Here is a 23,796-nt window from a genome sequence, read left to right as displayed (position 1 = left end):
TGAGCCACCGGCACCCGGCTCTGCTGCCGAAGTATGTTTTTAGCAACTACAAATGGACTGATCAGAGAAGATGGATTTGGTCTCATGTAGGAACAATTCTTGAAATGATCATGAACCATAGTGAGGGGAACATGGACTCTTAGAGGCTTCTGAACTGCAATGCTTCGAATAAAGTTAGCTCACAAATCAGGCCCTTGTTGAACACAGATTTTTATTGAAGACAAAACATATCATTGGGAATCTAAAGTCCACAAGTTCATTGCTATCTGCAAATTGAGTAGCACTTAAGACACAGGGCCTTTGGAAAGGACAGGATTTTTAAGAGCCTTGTCATTCATTCACTTGGCCGCTCTCCAGTGGTGAATTGAACACTGGGTAATTTCTTTAATCAAATTATAATTTCTCAGCACTTCCTAGATGTTTCTGCATATAGTATCTGAGTTGTATGCTTTGTTTGCTATTTCAGTCTTTCTTGACATCAGTTATTTGGTTATGTCTGATTTTTTTTTTTGTCTTTTATTTCCCAGAAACATTTGAAGAGTTAGATTTTTTTTTCTTTTGGTACCAGTATTAGGGCTTGAACTTAGGGCCTGAGCACTGTCCCTTAGCTTTTACACTCACAGTTGGTGCTTTAACATTGAACCACATCTCCACATCTAGATTTTTGGTAGTTAATGGGAAATAATAATCCTCATGGGCTTTCCTGCCAACGTTGGCTTTGAACCATGATCCTCAGATCTCAGCTTTCTGTGTAGTTAAGATTACAGGTATGAGCTACCAGTGCCTGGCATTAGATAATTATATTTTAATCTTACATGTTAACAGACCTTTGAGACTCTCAAATATAAACATTATTTAAACCTAAACTAAACTTGGACTGAGGATGTAACTCTGTGGTTCAGTGTGCTTGCCTAACATGTACAAGGTTCAGGATTTGATCCTCAGCATCCCAAAACAAACAGATAAATCTATACTTAACTGTAGTATTTTTTGTATCTGTTGTGTGTGTTCTGGCACAGAGGAAAAAAATTCAGTAATTTTTCCCCCTAATGCTTGTAGTTGGTGAGTTTATGAGTTCATCACAGTGTATGGTTAGATTTTATGGGATAGGAAGGGCTCTCCTGAAGAATGTCATTAAATTTGACAGTGTAACCCAATGACAACTAGAAATTTCTACAACAGTGGAAGCTGTGCACCTTTTTCAGCAGGAAGTGGCAATGTGTGTCACTGTTAATTTTGGCAATAAATAGAGGTGTTTTTTTCCTTTGCCACTTCCTATTCATAGGTTAGAGAAGAAATCTGAAGTTCTACTTTATCTTCTCAGTATATCAGACCATTTTTTTTCCTACCACCCTCCACCCATCAGATGTCTTTTTAAAGGGAAAATTACATTTGGAACCATTTGTGATTGTACCTTAAAAAGAAAACTCCTGCTTTTTACTGGAGCCTATGGCTTATGTCTGCAATCCTAGCTACTTAGGGAGCTGAGATCTGATGATCACAGTTCAAAGCGAGTTTGAGAAGGAAAATCTATGAGACTCTTCTCTTCAACTAACCACCAAAAATTCAGAAGTAAAGCTGTGGTTCAAGTGGTAGAGCACTATCCTTGAGCAAAAAAAGATTAGGGACAGCACAAACAAACAAACAAACAACAAATTCCTGCTTTTCCTTTGTTGGATTCACTGAATTCATAGAAACTGATTTGGCTGTCCATTGTTAAATTACATTTGATTATCTAAAATTACATTTGATGTTTTCCTCTCCAACTTCAGGATCATAATTTTTAATATAAATAAACAAAATTAAATAGGAAAACACTAGTCAGAAACTAGCTTTCACATAGACAGAACACGTATTTCAAAAGAATAATACCCTTCTCACTCTTCTCTCTCAGTTCAAGTAATATTCTTTTTTTTGTCAAGACAATATTGCTATGCTTTTATTTTCAATAATGTAAGGAAATACCAAGTAATATTCTTAATTTTAATTCTACTTTCATATGTGTTCTCCACATTTTTATTTATTTTGGAAAAAATATTCAAATTTCAGAATATAACTCATTTTTCCTACTTGGATAATCTGTTTTTCTAATTAGAGATTTCAACTAAATTATCCCGAAGTCAGCTATTCTAAAATTTAATTATTTTCCATGTTTAAAATCATATACTCACATACTCAGACTGGGCGCTGGTTGCTTACATCTGTAATCCTAGTTACTCAGGAGGCTGAGATCTGAGGATTGCGGTTTAAAGCCAGTCCAGGCAGGAAGGTTGGTGAGACTCTTATCTGCAATTAACTACCAGAAAACCGGAAGTGGCACTGTGGCTCAAAGTGGTAGAACACTAGCCTTGAGCTGAAGAGCTGAGGGACAGCACCTAGGCCCAGAGTTCAAGCCCCATGACAGACCAAAAAAAAAAAAAAAAAGCACACATACATGACATAAGCTACATGTGGTTATCATTGAAAATTTCAAAACTGGCAGTATCAATTTATACTGTGTATTCATTGTTAATAACAAAAGCCTTTTATAACCCCAGCATTCAGGAGGCTGGGGAGGAGAATTGGGAATTCAAGGCCAGCCTGGCTTTCCTAGTGAGACTCTGTCTCAAAAAACAAAACCAAACAAAAATGGGGGGGAAAAAAAAAGAAAACAAAAAACCCTTGAGTAAGGAAGTGAACGTAGCATTTCTTTAAAAGCATTTCAATAGTTGGGATACTTCTTTTTCTATTTCTGGAATATCTCAGAAATGTAAATAGACAAACCACATAACCTATATTCAGATAGCTTGGGACCACAGATGTTTCCAAGTGTACTTTAGAAACAAAGAAAATCTTTCCCTGTTTTAATTGTAAAAGCACAGTGTTGACTTCTTGCTACTTCATGTAGGTAGAGGGGGATAGATAATCCATGTAGGAAAAATGTGCAGTGATCTGAATAAATTTAGCCTTGAAATCATGTGTTGGTGGCATTCACTGGTAGGTGGAATGATCCAGAAATCAGAATTTTTTTTTTAATATAGTTTTGTGACTGCAGCCAAAAGAACTTTTTGAAGAACTTCAGTGGTCATCAGATGTCAAAAAGTGGCTTGATGGTCCTTTAGCACTGATTTTCCTGGGCCAGGCCACAGGCTTCCCCAAGTGACCCTGAAGAACTTGTGTGTTGTTCTAAGCTGCAGCACCCAAAGGGCAAAATACATCAGGTCACAGCTCAGACTGAAGGTCGGGAGAGTTGGCCAGCCTGAGAAAGCGTTCCCAAGGCCAGGAAAAGAAATCTTTCCCACACTCAGGCATTGGTATCTCTGCACCCATTCACAAACCCGGGGCCAACCTCCCCATTCATTCTCTTGGGAGAAAAATAGTCATGTAATTCACATCTGCTGATGGACTAATTTGACTGTAGCATATCTGAGTGTTGTCAATCTGTGCCTTGTCCATGTGAAATTTCCAACTCTGGAATGAAAGGTGACACAGTACTTGCTCATTCAAGCTTCTTTTCCTTGTGTGTTCTGTTCACTGTGGGTTTGGACCAGGCCCAACATTCCCTTTCTTCTGTGTTCTGTCCTCCAGATACCTTACTGCCCCTCTGGTTTCTGGGAATCGCCATCTAAACTGTCCTCTGGATAAGTGCTTGTCACATGTCTCTTACTAGTGCCTCATTGACAGGTGTCCCAGATGCTCCACACTGAAGCAAGACCTGCTCCCCACTCATATTAAAGTTTCTAAGGTGCTTGCCATGACTAAACTTCGGCTGGATTTTTCTACTACTGTTAGTGAATGCGTGTCTCCATATCCTACTTATCCATATAACAAATACTTGCTTTGAAAAATGTCCAGCACATAAAAGTATTGTTAACAGAAAACTTCTCCTGTAATCCTAGCTACACAGGAGGCTGAGATCTGAGGATTGTAGTTCAAAGCCAGCTCACGCAGGAAAACCTGAGATGTGAGACTCTTATCTCCAGTTAACCACTAGAAAACTGGAAGTGGTACTGTCTCCCAAAGTAGTGGAGCACTAGCCTTGAGCAAAAGAGCTCAGGGACAGTGCCCAGGCCCTGAGTTCAAGCCCCATGACTGACCAAAAAAAAATTCACTCGTATGTCCATTTGATGTTAGAAATGACAAATTATAGGTCGAATTAAAGTCTCCTGTTAACAGGAAAGTTCTGTTTCTCCCCAGAGGTAATAGTTACTCTTGTTAATAGTCATTCTTATACATGTTGTATGCTTCAATTATATGGAGATATACGTATAGATTTTAATTATTTACACTGGATAGATTAGTAAACGTTGCACACTGTAGTTTTGGCTTTTTTTCTCAATGCTGGCACTTTACCACTGTACCACAACTCATTTCCTGCTTTTTGTTGGGAAATTGGATGTAAGAGTTTCATGGACTTTCTTGCCCTGACTGGCTTTGAACAGTGATCCTAAGATCTCAGCCTCCTGAGTAGCAAGGATTATAGGCATGAGCCATTGGCACCCAGCTTGGTTTCAGCATTTTAAAATACTTTTCAGAAATGATGTCTCCTTCTGATTATTGTGCAGATCCTGGGGCTTGAACTCAGGGCCTGGACACTGTCACTGAACTTTTTTGCTAGCGCTTTACTGCTTAACCACAGCTCCATTACTGGCTTTTTGGTGGTTAATTGGAAAGAGCTTAGCAGACTTTCCTGCCTAGGCTGGGTTTTAATCCTCATCCTCAGATCTCAGCCTCCTGAGTAGCTAGGACTACAGGTGTGAACTACCAGCACCTGGCTGACTTGTTATTTCTGCAGTGCGTTCTTTTCTCTTGGATTCAGCCATGTTGATCCTCATGGCCCTCTTTGTATACCAAGGTGCCCTCCTACTGGTGGGCATTTCAGTTGTTGCCAGAGTTTTTCTTTGACCTTTATAGAGCAGGCTTCCCCAGTGAGACCAGGTTCTATCTCCTTGAGAAAGCAAGATTTTTAAGTGCTAACATTTTAGTTTAACCCTTCTTGTGTTGGTCTCTGTGAATCTGAGTTCATTGCTGACTCTATCTTGGCGTCAGTTTTCTTAGCTCCAAAGGCAAGGCTTGACTGAAGGACCTCTGAAGTCGTGCTTCCGGTCTATAATTCTCTGACTCTCTTTCATACTTCCTCTCCAGCCTTCCAGTAATAAAGAAAAGACAGCAATGGTGAGCAAACCATTAGCATAAGAATCAATTCTCAAAAACAAAAAGATCCGTTACAATGAATGTATGTAATTGTGGACTTCAATTACAAATGAAAATGGAGATAATCCCCCCTTGGTGATAATAGATTCAGGAATTTGGCCTTTGGCCACCAGCATGTTATCTTCCCATGGGTCTACCCAACACTTGAAGGAACAGTCAGAGGCTTTGGTGGAAAGGCAGTGTCACTGTTAGACACAGGAAGACAATCTTTTCTCAATAGTGTTGCTGTTGTGGTCTGGACCTGCTATCTGTCAGAGGACGAAACTGATCCTCCCAGAAGGGCAGAGACAAGGGAGGTGCAGAGAATTGAGCCAGAGCCATTACACAGCCACTCCTAAACCCCAAGTCACCACTGGGTTTCTTGGGTCAAGAAATTACCTTAAACTAGTTTGCTTTGAGGTTTCTGTTCTTAGCTGTTGAAAGTACCCTAATTGATGTTATTCTCAAGTAATTATTCTTTTCACCCCGGAATACATGCAAGAGTAAATGTCCATCTATTGCATATTCCTACGAATATAATTCTCAAGCTAATTATGCCCGTATCTCCATTTTCTTCTAGGAATAAGATTTCTCATCAACGTAACTATTGCCACTTGAGCCCATTAAGAAAACCGAATTTTGTTGTTTTGTAGAATTGCTCCACTTTGTAGTAACCTTTTCCTAAACATCTAAGAGTACTTGACTTTGAATTTAGAGTGTGCTGTGTACATGCTTCCGTGTCCAAGAGGATGGACCTTGGCTGGTCTGGAAGCGGCAAGTTCACAGAGCTCACAGGCTTACATTAATGTGCAGAGCCAGACCTTGTAGTCCTAGGCACAGCTGATTGGGATTGAGGAAAAGGGAGAGAGCTAGCTATGTAAGGGGAGGTAAAGAAGGCTTCAACGTGATCTGGTCACTTGAAAGAGAAGGGATGTGTGGAGTCAACTGAGACACAGAGCTGAAGTTGTAGAGGAGCTGAGGGTACAGTGTCTAGGAAAGGTTGAAATCGCCAGGCTAGAGAAATTGGATATTCCTCCTCCTCTTTCTCCTCCCCTTCTCCTTCTCCCTCTCCTCTCTCTTCCTTCCCCACTTCTTTTTCTTCTTTCTGCTGATACTGGGGCTTGCACTTAAGTCCCCAAGTACGCTCAGCTTTTTCACTCAAGGCGGGTGCTCTACCACTTGAACCACACCCCCACTTCAAGCTTTTTTCTTGTGCCAGTCCTAGGGCTTGAACTCAGGGCCTGGGCTCTGTCCCTGAGCCTCATGCTCAACTTTACCACTTGAGCTGCTGGCTTTTGAGGTAATGAATTGGAGCTAAGAGTCTGACAGACATTGCTACCATGGCTGGCTTTAAACTGTGATCCTCAGAGCTCAGCTTCCTGTGTAGCTAGGTTTACAGGCATGAGCCACCAGTGCCTGGCAGTTCTAGCTTTTTGATGGTTAGAGTCTTGTGGACTTGGTCTGACCCAGGCTGGTTTCAAACTGAGTTCCTCACATCTGAGCTTCCTGAGTAGCTAGGATTACAGGTGTGAGCCACCAGTGCTCAGCTTCGTCTTCTTAAACAGTGCACTGTTTGCAACAGGAATTGTTGAAGTTATTCTTACAGAGCTACATGGGAGAAAGGTTGGCAGTGTCCTAGGAAGGAACCACAGACATAATAATAGAATCAGAATACCCGATCTCTTCGATTTCTATGAAATTACTATTCCTAAATCTTGTTCACACATAGTATGTATGTTTTTTGTTTTTGTTTTTGTTGGTTATGGGGTTTGAACTCAGGGCCTGGGTGCTGTCCCTGAGCTCTTTTTCTCAAGGCTGGTACTTCTGGTTTTCTAGTAGTTAATTGGAGATAAGAGTCTCATGGCCTTTCCTGCCTGGGCTGGCTTCGAACCTCGATCCTCAGATGTCAGCTTCCTGAGTAGCTGGGACTACAAGTTTGAGACACCACCACCCGGCACAATATATAGCATATCTACTTAGATCCTCTCAGCCTCTTTAATGGTGGAAGATACAGCAGTTGATAGTGATTAAGCAACCTGCCTGCAAGTTGAGTGATACATTATGGCTCTTGTCTTCCTAGTTCAGTGCTGTTCAATAATATTAATAAGATATTAATATCCTTTTAGCGAACGGTGCCTGCTTGCATTTCCCCCCTGTGTATCTACAGTATTTGCCTTATCCTCTTCACAACAGCATAAACAAAAGCCTAAGAATTTTGTTCACATCTTTAAAACCACTGAACACTCCTGAATAGTGAAAAGACGCTCAAGTGTCACCATCTTGTAGAAGTTCCACAGATAACAGAAAGGTAATACCTCTCACCAGAACAAGAAAACCCAAAGAACAAAAGACTAGGTTCAGTAGCAAGTTTCTGCAGCGTTTTGAATGAGAGTCAGGCTTAGGAAAGCTCAAAACTGCTTTGTTGAAGGCAGGTTGGCAGGTGAAGTCTCAGAAATCACTGGAGTTACTGTGCCAATAAAGCCAGAGTAGGAAGAGAGGTCATTTCAGCAGTTTTGTTTTGTTTTTGGTGCTCTAACTAGGGCTTGAACTTAGGGTCTGGGTGTTATCCCTTAGCTTTTTTGCTTAAGGGTAGTACTTTCCTACTTGAGCCACAGCTCCATTTCCTGCTTTGTGATTGTTAAGTAGAGATAAGAATCGAACAGAGATTTCCTGCTCAGGCTGGCTTTGAACTGTGATTCTCAGATCTCAGCCTTCTGAGTAGCTAGGATTATAGGCCTGAAGTGTAGCCACCTGGCTGAATAATTGCAAGCGATAGATCCTGCCCTTGACCAGCTAAGTCAGGTACTCAGAATTTGGGGGAGGAGGTAGACCTAGTCATGAGATAGTTTTTGTTTTGTTTTTTAAACATCTTTAATTCTGAAGTATAGCCACGGCTAAAAGCCATTCTAACATTTTGGTTCCTGGCAGCAACTGCAGGAATTAATATACATTTATTAAAATGTATATCAAAGACTCGCTACGTGTATAAACCACAGGCTTTTCCTCCCCTGCAATCCCGCAGACACGTTCTGAGAAAACAAATGGAAAAAGATGGAGGAAGATGTTTGGCAAAAGGCCTGTGGCCTTTGGATGGGGGGGGCGGTGGCTGGGGAGTATTGTTCATATGTATTTCAGGAAGTAGCAAATATGGTGTGCTCTGGAGCCTTCCAAATTATGTAACTTTGCAGGATGGGGGGGGGGGTCCATTTGTGCCAGCATAATGCGGCCTGAAATACATGGCATTTACCGTGTGGGAATTCTTCGCCCGGTCATTAGCATTCCTTTCTTGGGTCTGCTTGCAGAGGAAGTGTACCATTCACACCCTCCTTAGCCTCACATTTTCCAGTGCGTTGGAGAGCTTGTTTTCAATAGCAAGCTTTGTTCTCTTCCTACTAAGACTTGGATTCAATTTGAAGAAACTTAGCCTATCTCTCCCCCCCCCTTTTCTTTTCTTTTCTTTCTGGCAGGAATTGACTTTAAAATCCGAACGATAGAACTCGATGGAAAGAAAATCAAGCTTCAGATCTGGTAAGTAAAATAAAACACACAGAGCTGCTCCTTGAGTTGAGAATAGAGAGTGGGAATTTGAATGTGAACCTGTGGTAAGGTTAGAGACATTCTGTGAGAGCTAAAGCATCTCTTCTTTCTCAGAACTTAGGAGAAATGGTAAGTCTGAGCATCCTTCAACGGTATCTCTCACGAATGAGCAGGTGGCGAACGGTCAATAAGCCTTAGAGCCAGAAGAGATCTGGCAACCCATTCAGACCCATCCATAGCTCTTAATTTTACATAGGAAGAAACATCTTCATTGGTACTTGTTGCAACTCATGAGATCATTAACTTATGGAGAGAAAAGGTTTGGTAGACTCATAGTTTTGGGTCATCCAGTCCAAGATTAGGTGGCCCTGTTGGTATAGGCCTGTGAATGGTAATGCAAGGAGCATGAGGCTGAGAAAACTGCTCATCTCCTTAGTCAGGAAGCAGGAGAGAGGTAGGAAGGGGTCGGGGGAAGGGGCCAGGGTACCACAAGGGTACCACAGTCCCCTGCAAGAGCATGCTCCCAGGGCCTCTACTGGGCCCTCCTTTTTAAAAGTTTCTACCACTTTCCAGCAATGCCATCCTAGGATCTCCTAAGCAGATCTCTGGTGCTCTCATTCTGTTGTTTTTTTTTTTTTTTCCCTTGTAGATTAATTCTATTGAAAACCTTGGACTTCCCTTCTAGCTCTGATATTGAGTAATTTATTTGCATATGTCTTCTCATTAAGTAAAAGACTGAGGACTATTGAACTGGGCAATAAAAGAAAGAAAGAAAGAAAAAAAGAAAAGTCAGGCCTTGTCTTAATTGGAGCTACTCTGTATTCAAAAACACAAGTTTTATTTTTATTTTTTTCTTAGCACAACACTTTTTTGGTGCCAGTCCTGGATCTTGAACTCAGGGCCTGGGTGCTGTCCCTTAGCTTTTTTGCTCAAGGCTGGTGATCTGCCACTTGAGCCATAGATCTACTTCAGGCTTTTTGGTCATTAATTGAAGATAAGAGTCTCACGGACTTTCCTGCCTCGGCTGAGCTCAAACTTTGGTCCTCAGATTTCAGCCTCCCAAATAGCTAAGGTTATAATCCTCCTGTTCTTCCTTTGTGAGGAGGGAAATAGAACTTAAGAGTAGTTAAGTTCCTTGAGGGAATGTGCTTGGGCTGAGACCACCACCCAGCTTTCCTAGAACTTCGAGTCAGCTTCCTTCCTGTGTTAGCCTAATCTAATGTTCCCAGTGGTTTCATTAGAAAACATGTGAGGATTCCTGCAGGCTGCCCTCTTCACCTCCGGGCATTTGGTAAGAGATTGGAAATGAAAATGATGGTTAAGGGGAAAGCAAGGAGGATATCTGGCTGTGCCACACAGTCCTGGCCATAGCATTAACATGTAGTTTTGGAGCCTGGTGCTGACCAGCTTTAGGACGAACATGGCAGATGCAATCGGTCCAGGATCTATGTGTAGGAAGCTTGTTCCCCAGGGTAGCATTGGGAGATGTTATGGAATCTTTAAGAGGTGGAGCCTAGTGGGAGGACCTTAGGTCATGGGGGAGAGCTATCCTAGGAAGGGATCACTGGTCTCCTGCAGTGAGTTCTCACAAGAATGAGTTCTTACAAAATCTTGAGCCTGACCCCTGGGTCACTCTTTGGCTTCCTGTCTTCAATGTGAGCCCTTCCGCTCGCACCCATTCCCACCACTGCCAGCCGCCATGATGTGATGCAGCCAGAGGGTTCTCACTAGAACTGAACTGATGCCAGTGCCATGCCCTTGAGCCTCTAGAACTGTGAGCTGAAAAAGCCTGTTTTTCTTTATAAAGTAGCCTGCCTCCAATGTTTCATCATCATACTGTCCAACGGACTAATGCAGTATCCCAAACACCATGGCCCTATCATTACTCTGCGAAGTAAAATAGCCTCTGTTTACTTCTCACAACCTTCATATAGCATCCAAAGGTTTCTTCTTCATCCTCACTGCAAAGCTGGGTTCTAAATGAGCAATGTATTTGAATCAAGAAAACACGATTAACCTGCTTGGAGGTGTTTTGGCTTCTGCTTTTCCCATGATTAGTTTGCTAAGCACAAAACAAGAACCGCCAATATCTTAACTGCTGATCAGTGCGAAGGACAAGATAAGGCTTTGGGCCTTGTGTTGAAAAGCTAAGATCTGGGGTGCTCAAGTGTCTTTTAAGGCTATGAACTGGTCAGGGACAGAGCTGGGACCACAGCTCTCCCGTGCCTGTTTTCTGCTTTGCAGAATGAGGATGGTAGGTAGTAATATGATCACCTGTCACTTAGCTGTGGTAGACACAGTGTGAAAGGGTTTTGTGGGGACAGCATTGTTAAGGTGTTGATTGCTTTTAATCAACTCTGTTTCCCTTAGGTCCTCCCCTGTAATGGTTTAGTATATATTAGATTTCTAACCAATTTCCACAAATGCCTCTTTCTCCTCGGCAATTAAATCGCACAATTTAGTTTGTCTTAGTAGCATAGCGTGTAAATTAGTTCTGGCTGACACTAGTAAACTTGAATATACTGATTTCCCCAAGTATCAAGAAAATTTGTCTTCCTTTGTAGGATTGCTGCTATAAATATAATTAGAAACTTTTGTATTTTGAGGAGTGCAGAAAGAGAAAAAGATAACACATATATGTAAATGAGAGAGAAAGAAAGAAAGAGAGAGAGAGAAAGGGAGAGAGAGAGAGAAAGGAAGGAAGGAAGGAAGGATTTTCTAAGCCATACCCCCAGAATATATTTTAATGGTACACTACCAACTACAAAGAGGCATGAATATATGAAAAAATGGTTTAATTTTGAGGTATTCCTATTTAAAAGTCTTTGGAATCATGGACAGTGGTAGACTGACCCCCAGGCCCTCATGTAATGGGGGAGAGAAGGGCTGGCTTTGCTGGTTGAAAGCATTGTTGAGGAGATGGATTCCTCCACTGTGTTCTGCTGGCTACAATGAGCACAGCAAGTCTGGCTCCGTTGTGTGCTTGGTACAGTAATCCCACAGTCAAGAAGGCAAAATGACTTCTTTAATCATAAAGCACTTAGAGAAAGGACTATGTCTACCTCTGAGAGTACCTCCCACAAGCCACCTCCTCGCAGGACTTGTGTTGCTTTTTGTCATCAAGGTCCAAGTTTGTCACCAAGCGATTGTGAGCATCTGACAGGCTCCTGTGGCCACCACCGCCTCCAGCTCAGGAGGAACAATGAGCATCCTCTGAGTCTCCTCTAAATTCCCCTGCTCTGCTGTGCCAGGAGCAGACTAGAATTTTCTCTCCTACAGCTTGGACCTCTCCTTACTGATGCCGGGGATGATTTTCAAATTGTTCTCTCCTTTGTTTCAAATTTTAGGGACACAGCAGGTCAGGAAAGATTCCGAACAATCACGACGGCATACTACAGAGGAGCCATGGTGAGTGTGGGTTTTGGAACTCTCCAGGTGGAAGTCAAACATGAATACTTATTAACCAGATCATAGGACCGAGCTGGAGTCTTGTATAGTGGGGGGGAAATGCAAGTTTTCAGTGTGAGAACAAGAGCTTTTTAAAGGGCTCTTGGGTTATGTTTTATTTTTAGAAGCTGTGTCTTGCCATTGGTCTTGCCTGTAAATAAGCAGGCAATTAACTTTTTTAGAATTTAAATTTAAGCTTTATTGTATAGGTGATGTACAGTGGGGTTACAGTTACATAAGTAAGGTAATGAGTACATTTCTCTCTCTCTCCTTCCTTCCTTCCTTCCTTCCTTCCTTTCTTTTTTTCTTTCTTTCTTTTTTTTTTTTTTTTGCCAGTCTTGGGGCTTGAACTCAGAGCTTAGGCACTGTCCCTGAGCTTTTGTTCAAGACTAGCACTCTACCACTTGACCCACTGTACCACTTCTGACTTTTTCTGTTTATGTGGTACTGAGGAATGGAACCCAGGGCTTCACGCATGCTAGGCAAGTGCTCTACCACCAAGCCACCTTCCCAGCCTGAGTACATTTATTTTTGAACAGTGTTACTCTCTTCCTCATTTTCTCCCACTTTTCCCCCCAGCAATTAACTTTTAGATGTTCTAGAATTCTCACTCATCTTTTTCTTTTTTTGTGCCATGGTTGAGGCTTGAACTCAGGGCCTCCCAATCTCACTTCATCTTACCATTTGAGCTACATCTCTACTTTCAACTTTTTTTTGTTGTTGTCGTTGTTGTTTTTGGTCAGTCATCAGGCTTGAACTCAGGGCCTGGACTCCGTCCCTGAGCTCACGGCTAACACTCTACCACTTTGTGGCTCAAGTGGTAGAATGCTAGCCTTGAGCTGAAGAGCTCAGGGACAGAGCCCAGGCCTAGAGTTCAAGCCCCATGGCAGACAAAAAAAAAAAACAACCCACAAAAACAAAACAAAAAAAGGCTGTTGAGATGTGTTATTTTATTTAGACTGAGGACTATCTGTCTTTTCATATATCTACTGCCTTATCTTTCCTCAGCTTACTTGTTGAATAGATGAACAGTTGTGTAGACTTTGCACATAGTACCAAAATGAGGGCTTAGGGTGTAACTTACGAAATAGCGAACACGCAGGTGTTAGTTGAAACATTTGGAAGATGAACCTTTTAGATATATCAGATCTGAGGTTTTGAAAACGTGGCAATACCACCTTTAAACCCAACACCAAATGGATTATATTTCAGTTTCTGTGATTTTAGATAAATGGTGACATTTTGATCAGCATATATAAATATATATAATTGTGAGTGTCTATGTGTGTGTCTGTGTGTGTGTGTGAGAGAGGGAGAGAGAGAGCATGCAGTGTAGCCTCAATCTCAGTGAAGGTATACTAGGTAGGCATGGTGGTACACACCTATAATCTCAGTTTTCAGGAGGCTGACCCAGGAATGATAATGAGTTTGATACCAGTCTGGGCTACATAGCAAGTTCCTGTCTCCAAAAGAAAAGGGAGGGAATGAAAGGGAAAGAAGAAGAAAAATAAGGGAAAGGGAGAGAGGATGAAAGGGAAAGGAGGAAGGAAGGAGGAAGAAATGTAGAAATCTTGGTAGAGGAGTACGAACTTAGACAGTTTCTGCTTGGAGAGAAATGCGCAGTTTAAGTGATACCTCCTCCCCTCAGTGTTCCTTACATGAAGTCCATTGTTTCCTCTTGTAGGGAATTATGCTGGTGTACGACATCACAAATGAGAAGTCCTTTGACAATATTAAGAATTGGATCAGAAACATTGAAGAGGTATGTATTCAAGGAGAGAGTTTGGAGGAGTGGCCATGAAAGGAAAGAGTTGGCTGGATCTCTCTTGCTGTTGGTTTGGACTGTGGACACTGGGGAATTTTAAACTTGGGCCAGGTATTGGAAATAATTTGATCCGAGTCCCCATTTTATCTATGAGGAGGCTCATGTCAGAAAGCAGTGACTTGCCAGTGTTGATGCAGCTTTAAATAAAGGTTCCAGAATGAAGAAATCTGCATCCCAGATTCTGTCTATTAAATTATACTGTTTGGCTGTCAGAAATATGTCTGCTTCTGCAACTTTCTGTCCTGCTAAAGGGTTAGCCATCTTACATAGTTGAAATTGGGCTGTAGTTGGGCCTTAATAGTTCATACCTGTATTCTTAGCTACTCAGTAGGCTGAGATCTGAGGATCTCTGTTTGAAGTCAGCCCAGGTAGAAAAGTCCTGGAGACTTTTAACTGTAATTAAGCAGCAAAAAGCCAGATATGTAGCTGGGGTGCAAGTGGTCATGTGCCAGCCTTGAGCAATAAAAGCTAAGGGACAGTGCCCATGCCTGGACCTGAGTTCAACACACACATACATGGCAGAATTTCAGAATGATTGATCCTCAAAATATCTTTGAGGGCTGGGAAGGTGGCTCAGTGGTAGAGCTCTTGCCTTGCATGCTCGAGGCCCTGGGTTCGATTCCTCAGCACAACATAAGCAAAAAGAAAAAAGCCGGAAGTGGCGCTGTGGCTCAAGTGGTAGTGCGCTAGCCTTGAGCTGAAGAGCTGAGGGACAGCGCCCAGGCCCCGAGTTCAGGCCCCATGACCGGATCCCAAAAAAACAAAACAAAAAAAAATATCTTTGAAAGCCAGGAGTCAGTGGCTCATGCCTGTAATCCCAGCTACTCAGGAGTCTAAGATCTGAGCAAGCCCAGGCAGAAAACTCCGTGAGACTTTTATCTCCACATAACCACCAGAAAACAGGAAGTGGTGCTGTGGCTCAAGTGGTAGAGTGCTAGCCTTGAGCTGAAGAGCTCAGGGACAGTGCCCAGGCCCAGAGTTCAGGCCCCATGACACACACACACACACACACACACACACACACACACACACTTTGACATTTCAGAAAGAAATCTGACCCTGTAATAACTTTGTTCACATGGATATTAGCCCAGTGAACTTGTGTTTTAAATAGTTCAGAATCCAGATTGCTTTCTCCACTGGGCCACTCAGTACTGTTTTTTTGTCTCTAAGCCAAATGGGGAAGTTTTGCTGATTTTGAAGTTTTGCTAACTTTCTTTCTTTCCTTTTATTTCTTTTTTTTAATATGTAAAAGAAGAGAGAATGATTATGAGCTCTTGGGTGAGTTAGCATAGGCTCAATAAAGGCTCCATTTCTCTATTGTAAACTTGGCTCTGAATTGGGCCTTGTGTGGAATGAAAGATTGTCTCATCACTAAATGCAGTGATGTGTTTCTGACAGGTTAGGCTTTTCTATTGAGTTGCTGTGATTTTTCTCAGGCTGTTAAGTGCACTGTTTTCTCTCTCCTCCATGCAGCATGCCTCTTCAGATGTGGAAAGGATGATCCTGGGTAATAAATGTGATATGAATGACAAAAGACAAGTGTCCAAAGAAAGAGGGGAAAAGGTAACTTGCCGAGTAGATGAAGGTTGCAATCAGCTCACATTAAGCAATCATTTTTGCTACTATTGTTTCTTGATTTAAGTTTTTTTAAACTAGCCATGTTTCTAATCCTGTACAGTCGGGTGTCAGCAACCCAGAGGTCAGCCATGCTTGAATTGGGGGTGTATGTGTGATTAGTATTCAGGAGCCAGCCCCAGATACTCTGTGAGCATGACTCACTGCTAAGGAATTTGCTAAGAATGTTTTTGGGGAGACACAAATTGGCCCTTTTTAAGGTTTCTTTGGCCTAAGAGTTCATTCAGGCTGATTCTTGTAGAGCTGTATGAAAAGCTCAGGTTTGAAAGTAAAATGATTAATCCTTTGAAAAAAGGTAATAAGTAAAAGTGAAGTTTCAAATAATCATTTTCCAATTAATTTTTTCCCTAGGAATATTTTACTACAGGTGATTGGGATAAACGCTTACAATTGATCATTTATAGACTTATCTCAAACCATGTCCCATGAAGCAAATCTATTTATATATATATATGTGTATATATATATGTATGTATGTATGTGTATATATATATATATATATATATACTTCTGTGGCATTTTCCAAATTGACTTAGAGGCTTCATTTTTTTAAGCAAAATTTTCTTGGAATTTTACTTTGGTGTTCCCCTTCCCCCCAGTGGTACATGCAAAATGTATTTTTTGTTCTAATTATAATCTTTGACTTAAAAACATTCACTTAATCTCAGGAACTTTTAGCACAGATGGAAAGATGGAAGACTTCAAATTTGTCTCTACCAATAGAAATGAAAGCAGTGGGAGCTTCAGTGTTTTTGCTTTATTATGGACCAATTCACTCAGAAATAATTAACTGTCAGCATAAGAGCTGTTGGAGAATTGTACATTGGGAGCAGATAAAAAGGATGAATGAATCTCAAGTTAATGGAGGAATGGGCATCTATCTCTTGATTTTTCTTATATGTTTATTAGGGCAAAAGGAAGTACTAAAGTATTAACAAGTATGTAAAGGGGAAGCCATTTTTAGATTAAACTATTGAATTTCAAATGTGGTAGAAGAAAGCAATTGGAGTACCTCAGGAGTCCTGATCTAGACACTACTATGGGAGGCTCTGAAATGCTTTAAAAACACAAGTGCTTTGTTTGTGCAAACCAAGGCTGGCTAAATTTAATGTTTCTGTTTGCCTTTCAGTTAGCAATTGACTATGGGATTAAATTCTTGGAGACAAGTGCAAAATCCAGTACAAATGTAGAAGAGGTAAGAAGAGGGAATGTGTGGAAGTGACTTGGTAGGCAGGGACACCACTGCATAGGGGGCTTCCTAGTACTCCGACCTAGTGAAAATCTGTTGTGGAACCAGAGAGATGGATGTTTCACGTATACTTGTGTCTTGGCCTTTCCCATGGACTCTGGCCTCCCCAAGGTTCAGTTCAGATGCATCAAGCAAGACATAGAAGCTGAGTTTCCAATCAGTGCACCCTTTGGGAAGCTGGAAATCAGACTAGCTGGACTAGTAGTGGTCCTTGGATCATTTGTCATCATTCCTGTCATCCTCTAGCACCCTGTATACTCTCAAGAGAGAATTGAGCTGTTAGCTTATGGAGCAGGTTGCCTTTGTGTATTATGAGCGATACATTGTAACACTATGGCATTTAGTAGTGTTTATCAGAAAAAGAAAACTGGATCCTCTAAAAATCTTCAAGAACAGTTTCATCTTTCACCAAGGGCAGAATTGTTGGTGATGCTTTTTAATTTTTTTTTAAACCTAAACCTGGTGTTAGTGGCTCACATCTGTAATCCTAGATATTCAGGATCATAGTTAAAAGCCAGTCCAGGCAGAACAGTCTCTGAGACTCTTTATCTTCAACTAACCAGCAAAAGCCAGAAGTGGAACTTGAGTAAAAAAGCCAAGTGAGAGCACAGTGGCACTGAGTTCAATCCCTAGTACTGACCCCCCTCCTCCGCTCCCCCCACCCACAAAAATGCTTAACCTCATCCTACAAATAATACATATATGCTAAAACATAACTCATTCAAGAAAGGCTTACAGCTGATTTCTTAGGTTACTTACTGTCCATCTAATATGAGGCTAAAATCACCTTATTGGCCAGTGGGAAATGATTAGAATTGATGTTGTTTTTGTTTGTTTTAAATAACATTCATTTTTCAGGTTGTCTAAGGGCTGTTGGGAAACAGGAAGTGGTCCTTGATTTATTTATACAAGCATATATAAACAGGAACATGCTTCCTTTTGTACAAAAGAGGAATGAGAGGAGCCTCTTGTCGGCTTGGGTGGTGGGACAGAGTCACTTCTGCACAGGCAGCTCTGTCCCCTGGCTCAGTTTCCACAGCACAGCTGTGGCATCGGGCTGTGGCGTTCCTTGAGCTGAGTACTCAGGTCAGGTGACCGGTAGAATCTAGTAGTTTCTGCGGAGCTTTACATTGGTGAGGTTAGCTTAAACTAGGATGGGATTACTTGGAAACCTATAACTCATCAGAGATTGGTGAGACAGCAATAGTTGTCCTATGGTTTTATTTCAAGGACCGCACAGCTGTGGGGCTCAGGAGTGGTCTAGAACAGCGGGTGTTGAGCTCTCAGCTCACTACAAACAGAGTGAAAGTTTCAATGATAGGTTTAAAAAATACTGTTCTAGGTCAAGAGATATTTATGGATAAATTGTCACCAATGTTACTAGGAGCCCTTAGTCCATTTGAACTGATTTCCATGGGAAGGAATTTAACCAAACTCAGGAACTGGGGATTTTGGAGTATTAACATGTGTAAGATTGTACATGCTTAGGTCTGACCTCTGAAGAGGTAAGAAATAAAAGACTGAGATTTTTGTAGTGCTAGATTTTATGCTGTTATTCATTCACTTATTAAACAGATATTTTAGCATCTTCTGTCAGGTACTATGCCCTCCTCTGAGGAAGAAGGGTTGGCTTAGAGAGGCTCTGCCCTGTTCTTAAAACTCAACATATCATACTGGTGGTAGGTGCTTCATTACAGTATTTGGTGGAGGAATTTGGGCACCTGTGGCTCATGCCTGTAGTCCTCACTAAATAAGAAACCTAGGCAGAAGATTTCAAGAGTCTTATCTCAACTGAAGAATCTGGCATGTGCCTGTAATGCTAGCTATGACAGCATATGCTAGCTATGAAGCATAAAATAGATGGACAATGTCCAGGCAGGGGGCCTAGGTAAAAGGACTGGAGGTATGGTTCATTGATAGAGCAGGTGCCTGTCAGTTACAAGGCCCTGAGTTCAATCACCAAAAGATGTGTGAATGACACTCTGATAGCATTAGAAAATGTTAGTAAATGAAAAAAATAGGCCACATTTAATGTGTATACTACAATTACAATTATGTTCTTTTTTTTCAGTTAACTCTAAAGTAGACACACCTGTAATCCTAGCTATTCAGGAGGCTGAGATCTGAGGATCTCGATTCAAAGCCAGTCTGGGCAAAAAAGTCTATGAGTCTTTTATCTCCAATTAACCACCAGAAAATTGGATGGTGGTACTGTGGCTTTACATGCGGTAGAGCACTTAGTGTAGAGCAAAAGCTCATGGATAGCATCCAGGCCCTAGGGCCCCACCCCCAAAAAAATCTCTGAAGTAAGATAATTATGGTTAAATAATGCAAAGTACCATATTTCTGTTTTGAAATATACCATAAATATGTAATAATTCATTTTCTGTTTTATCTTAGGCATTTTTTACACTTGCACGAGATATAATGACAAAACTCAACAGAAAAATGGTTTGTATCACTTACAACATTTATTTCCATTATATAGTTTTTTCTAATAAGGATAGGCATGATTATAATATTAAGCTTCTCAACTGGGTGTCAGTGGCTCATGCCTGTAATACTAGCAACTCAAGAGGCTAAGATCCGAGGATTGTGGTTCTAGGCCAGCCTGGGCAGAAAAATCCATGGCATTTCCCCCCCAATTAACCACTAAAAACTAGACGTGGAGCTATGGTTTAAGTGGTAGAGTACTAGCTTTGAGCAAAAAAGCTAAAGAACAGTACACAGACCCTAATTTCAAGCCTCAGGACTGGTAAGGGAAATAAATGAGACTCTAAAATATTAACTAAAGCATGGCTCAAGTGGTAGAGTGCCTACTGAGCAAGTCTGAGGCCTTTCTTTCTCCTACACAATTCATATAGCATATGGTTTTTACTTTTTTCAACAATGGGGGTAAAACCATGAGTTTCCCTTCCTTCCTTGATAACTCTTGTCTTGTTTTCTAGAATGACAGCAACTCATCAGGGGCAGGCGGGCCAGTGAAAATCACAGAAAACCGGTCCAAGAAGACCAGTTTGTTCCGCTGTTCGCTGCTCTGATGAACTCTTCCTTTCTGAGAGACTGCAGCGCACCGAAGGGCCCTTTCCTGCTTTTCTGAAAGCACAGGTCACCCAGCCGCAGAGCCACCCCGCCCGGCTGTTTCTGAGAGCATCACGGAACTTCCCTCTCCGGACAGATCGCCACGTGGACTCAAGCCTTGCTTGCAAGCAAAAGGCCAGGCTCCTCTTTCCAAGGCCGGAAGCAATGATGTGGAGACATCCCAGGACCTAACTGGTTTCCCTTTGTTTTATTGCCTATTGCAGACGCTGCTTACCTGCCTTTTTTTTTGTTGTTGTTATTTTTAACTCTGCACCTCAGTGTTAGCCTTTCCCCATTATGGTACAATCTCACACTCATCCTGGCATACTTCTGTGTGTCAAACTTCAACACAAATTTGTATGGGGATACTCAAAAGACAACAGAATAATAGGCAGAGGTGGGTATACTAAAATGAGTTTGGATCACAGGGCCAAATGTTACTGCACTGGTATCATTTATTGAAGGGCTTTGATTTGTGAATTTAAGAATCACTAAATTCTTATAAATTTTATTTTAAAAATCCATAACAATGTCCATCTGGCCATAGCATCTTTGTTGCTTTGAGTTGGGAACAGCTTTTCTTTACTGCTGATCTTTTGGCCAGCATCTAAATAGCTGAATGAATCACTTTCTGATTGATTATCTCTGCCTAATCTACGCAGTTGCATTTGGAAGTCACTCATATCTCACTTTCCCTGAGGTTTATATTTCCTATTATTTCCCTTATTTGAGTTTCCATAATTACTTAATTCTCTAAAGCAAATTACATATTCAAACGTGGTTGTCTGTTTCTGTTTGTGAACTTCTAGAGATAAAATTTTACCTAGGGGGAGGAGAAGTACATCATTTAGGGTTTTACATCAGCTTCTAAATGTGGTTCTAAATGTGGTTCAAAAATATAATTTATTTTTCCTTAGTATCACCCTTTAGTTTGTAACACCGACGTCTACCACTATCCCTTGTCTGTGAGTGTTAAGCAAACTTAGGTTTAGATTGCAGGAAGAATGCCTGCCTGCAAGGGAGATGAACTTGTTGATATATGTTTAAGAATAGCTCTTAGTAATAGTGAAAATAATGATTTTTTGGGGAGGGGGTTCTGTTATGGTGTTTTTACAACGATAAGATTAGCCCTAGCATATCATATCCCTAGGGAACCTTTGCCTTTTCATTAGCAAAAAAAAAAAAACAAAAAAACCGATCAAGATGTCAGCAGCTGTGGTTGGATGTGTAGACTCCCATCTGCTGGGTTCATTGTGACAAGGACTTGGTTCAGTCGTTCAGAGCCAAAGCTAGCGAAAAGCTTAGTTGTGAAACACTGTACTACTACTCCTTCTGTAAATAAAACCATCACACGAGAGAAGAGTATTTAGTGTTAACTCACGTGCCAAATTCTGCTTCTAATGGCCCCCTAGCCTTTGGTGTCACAATGCAGGCTGATGACTAAGGAAATTAATTCTGTTAGTCATCTGTCTCCTTGATAGTCGCCATGGAGGCTCCTAGCCTAGCGATGGAAGTAGAAATGGACTGACTACTCTCACAGAGAATTCTGCTTCACATTAAGACATTGTGTTTCAGTGCTTGGACCAGTCAGCCTTTGATCCTTATCTGAAGACTCAGTTCAGGGGCTGCACTATTTTTGGTAGGTATGCTGAACTTACTTTGGACATAATTCAGTCTCCTTGTTTTTTTTTTTTTTTTTTTAATGCTTACCTGTGGGCTTAAAGCTTACCTGTTGCTGTTCCAATATTAATTGTAGATGTGTTATTGAAAGCTGGTTGTCAGTTGACCATCTTCAAGTTAGATACATTTTTGAAAAAGACAAAGTAATTTCTTTGAAAAAAGAAAAAAAAAGGCTTGTATTCATTAATTTACTAGAGAAAAAAAAACCAAGCAGTTAGGCTTTCTGGATGATAATGAAATACTTGGCAAAAGGTGTGTGTGTTAAGACACCATTATGAATGTAACTCTTAGTATTTTTACCTCTGACTATTTTGGTGTCTTAACACTTTGGTTTCTATCTCAGGGCTTGTCTGCAAACCAAAACTGACATATTCTGTGGTTCACTTTTTCTTTCTCAGCAGAATGCTTTGCTTTTGTTTCATTTCTTTGCTCTTCTTTTGTCTTATGGCTTACTAACTAGTCTCCGTGAACTTCCCTTTGAAAGAGCCTGTGAAAAGTTAGATGAGTCTAAAACATGCTCTTTGAAGTAGCAGCAAACTGGGAGTGTATGCTCTGTTGTACAGAAATAAATTGTCTTTGCTATTTTCTTACATTTAGCTTTGCTAAATTGTACATAATTTGAGCTAAGAACATAGGAAATTTACTTTCTGCATGGTGAAATGACCCAATAAATATTCCACTTTGCGTAATAATGTACATAGAGTGCATTTTTTTTCTACTCGTAGATGAACTTTGTAACAGATCATTTTGTCTGTTCCCTGCTGAAACAGAAAAAAAAAACTGGGAAGCTTTTTTTGTAGACATTTTGTGGTTTCATGGGTAAAAGTACATAGATCAGCAGGATTAGTGACTCAGTTGCTGTACTTCATTATCAATGTGCTCATGTTGACACTGATTGAACTAAACTAGACCTTTTCAAATAGTCTGGGGATGTCAGACATCCCAGACATGCTGTAACTAAAGTAGTGTGTAAATCAACTGATTGTACATTGTTTTGCTGGGAACTGATTTTAGATGTATTTTACTTCCGACAGACTATGATTAAGTAATCCACCTGTGCATCCATTAAGAGGTGCCACAGGATTCTTACTGTTTCCAAGAACATTTTATGTAGTCTTTGTTATAAATTTTCAGAGGACCATACTCTCTACTTTGAAGGACTATTTTTTAAATTATACCTCATTTAGCTAACTAGTATTCTAAGACCTGGTAGAAAAACAGTGAGCCAGCCTGTAAGTATCCAGTGAACTTTAGACTCTATGTGTTGTTTTTTTCTTCACTTGAACTCAAGGCACCCTTGGGAAAGGTAGGTGAAATCTTAGTTTAGAATAAACTATACATGTCATATTCTATAACATAAATATGTGCATTATTACCCATCTCCATTAACAAATTTAGGTGTGCAATAGATACATTTTTGAAAAACTTTCTAAATAAGAGATTATGACTGCATTTTGTAGGTACTAAAGCTTATAAAACTTTTCTTGTAATCAGTGAGGGATACATTTAAACAGATCTGTTTTTAAATTTGTGATTTAAATCCCTTTGTAAATTTAGTTCTTTGTTTTTAAAGATGAACTTCCAAACTTAAAAACTTTAAAACTACATCTCATTACATTGGTTTACTTATCTCAAATTTCAAGCACTCCTTTGTGCAATCAACTTGTTTAAAAACTTTAAAAAACAAGATAACAATAGAAAAAAAACAGAAAAGACATTCTTTTTTTTTTTTCCTTGTTACATCTGGGGACAAAGAAATATTCAAGAATGAAATTCCTTCATGGAGAGGGACCCTAGAAGGACAGAATATGCTACTAAAATGTCAAATTCTAGAAAAATTAGAAGCAGTCCTTTCTTTAGGATGTCATGTTCACTATATATATATAAAAAAACTCAACTGAAAAGTACAGAAATGGAAAATTTGTACTTAGGGATATTTTCAGATTTTCATTTCTTGAAATGTGTGCCATAGGTAACAAATCTTGTTGCCAAGAACTAATAGGACTTCCTATGTCATTGCTTAGCTTTAAAATATATATATAAGTTGAATTAACTATCACTTGTTCATAGGGCCTTAGGGATGAATTTTGTTTGAAACTGATACTTCAGTTCCTTTAATGCAAAATACCATAAACTATTTGACTAAACCCATTCCCTTTACAGGAAT

General features: G+C 40.5%; 1 protein-coding gene across 1 annotated transcript in view; it reads left to right on the top strand.

Moving 5' to 3' along the window:
• The window catches only part of Rab8b (RAB8B, member RAS oncogene family), a 60,936-nt gene extending 37,427 nt beyond the window's left edge, over positions 1-23,509 (top strand). The window contains exons 2-8 of the mRNA XM_013010152.1: positions 8,640-8,700; positions 12,057-12,117; positions 13,841-13,918; positions 15,458-15,547; positions 16,749-16,814; positions 19,269-19,319; positions 19,817-23,509. Of these exons, the coding sequence (XP_012865606.1) occupies positions 8,640-8,700; positions 12,057-12,117; positions 13,841-13,918; positions 15,458-15,547; positions 16,749-16,814; positions 19,269-19,319; positions 19,817-19,909 (500 nt within the window). The 3' untranslated portion in view covers positions 19,910-23,509. The remainder of the gene's footprint in view (positions 1-8,639; positions 8,701-12,056; positions 12,118-13,840; positions 13,919-15,457; positions 15,548-16,748; positions 16,815-19,268; positions 19,320-19,816) is intronic.
• The last annotated feature ends 287 nt before the right edge of the window (positions 23,510-23,796 follow it).

Source organism: Dipodomys ordii, unplaced genomic scaffold, assembly GCF_000151885.1.
Source record: "Dipodomys ordii isolate 6190 unplaced genomic scaffold, Dord_2.0 Scaffold11, whole genome shotgun sequence".
In the NCBI taxonomy this organism is placed as follows: Eukaryota; Metazoa; Chordata; class Mammalia; order Rodentia; family Heteromyidae; genus Dipodomys; species Dipodomys ordii.
Note: the sequence above shows the minus strand (reverse complement) of the source record. Positions and strands in the feature narration are given on the sequence as shown.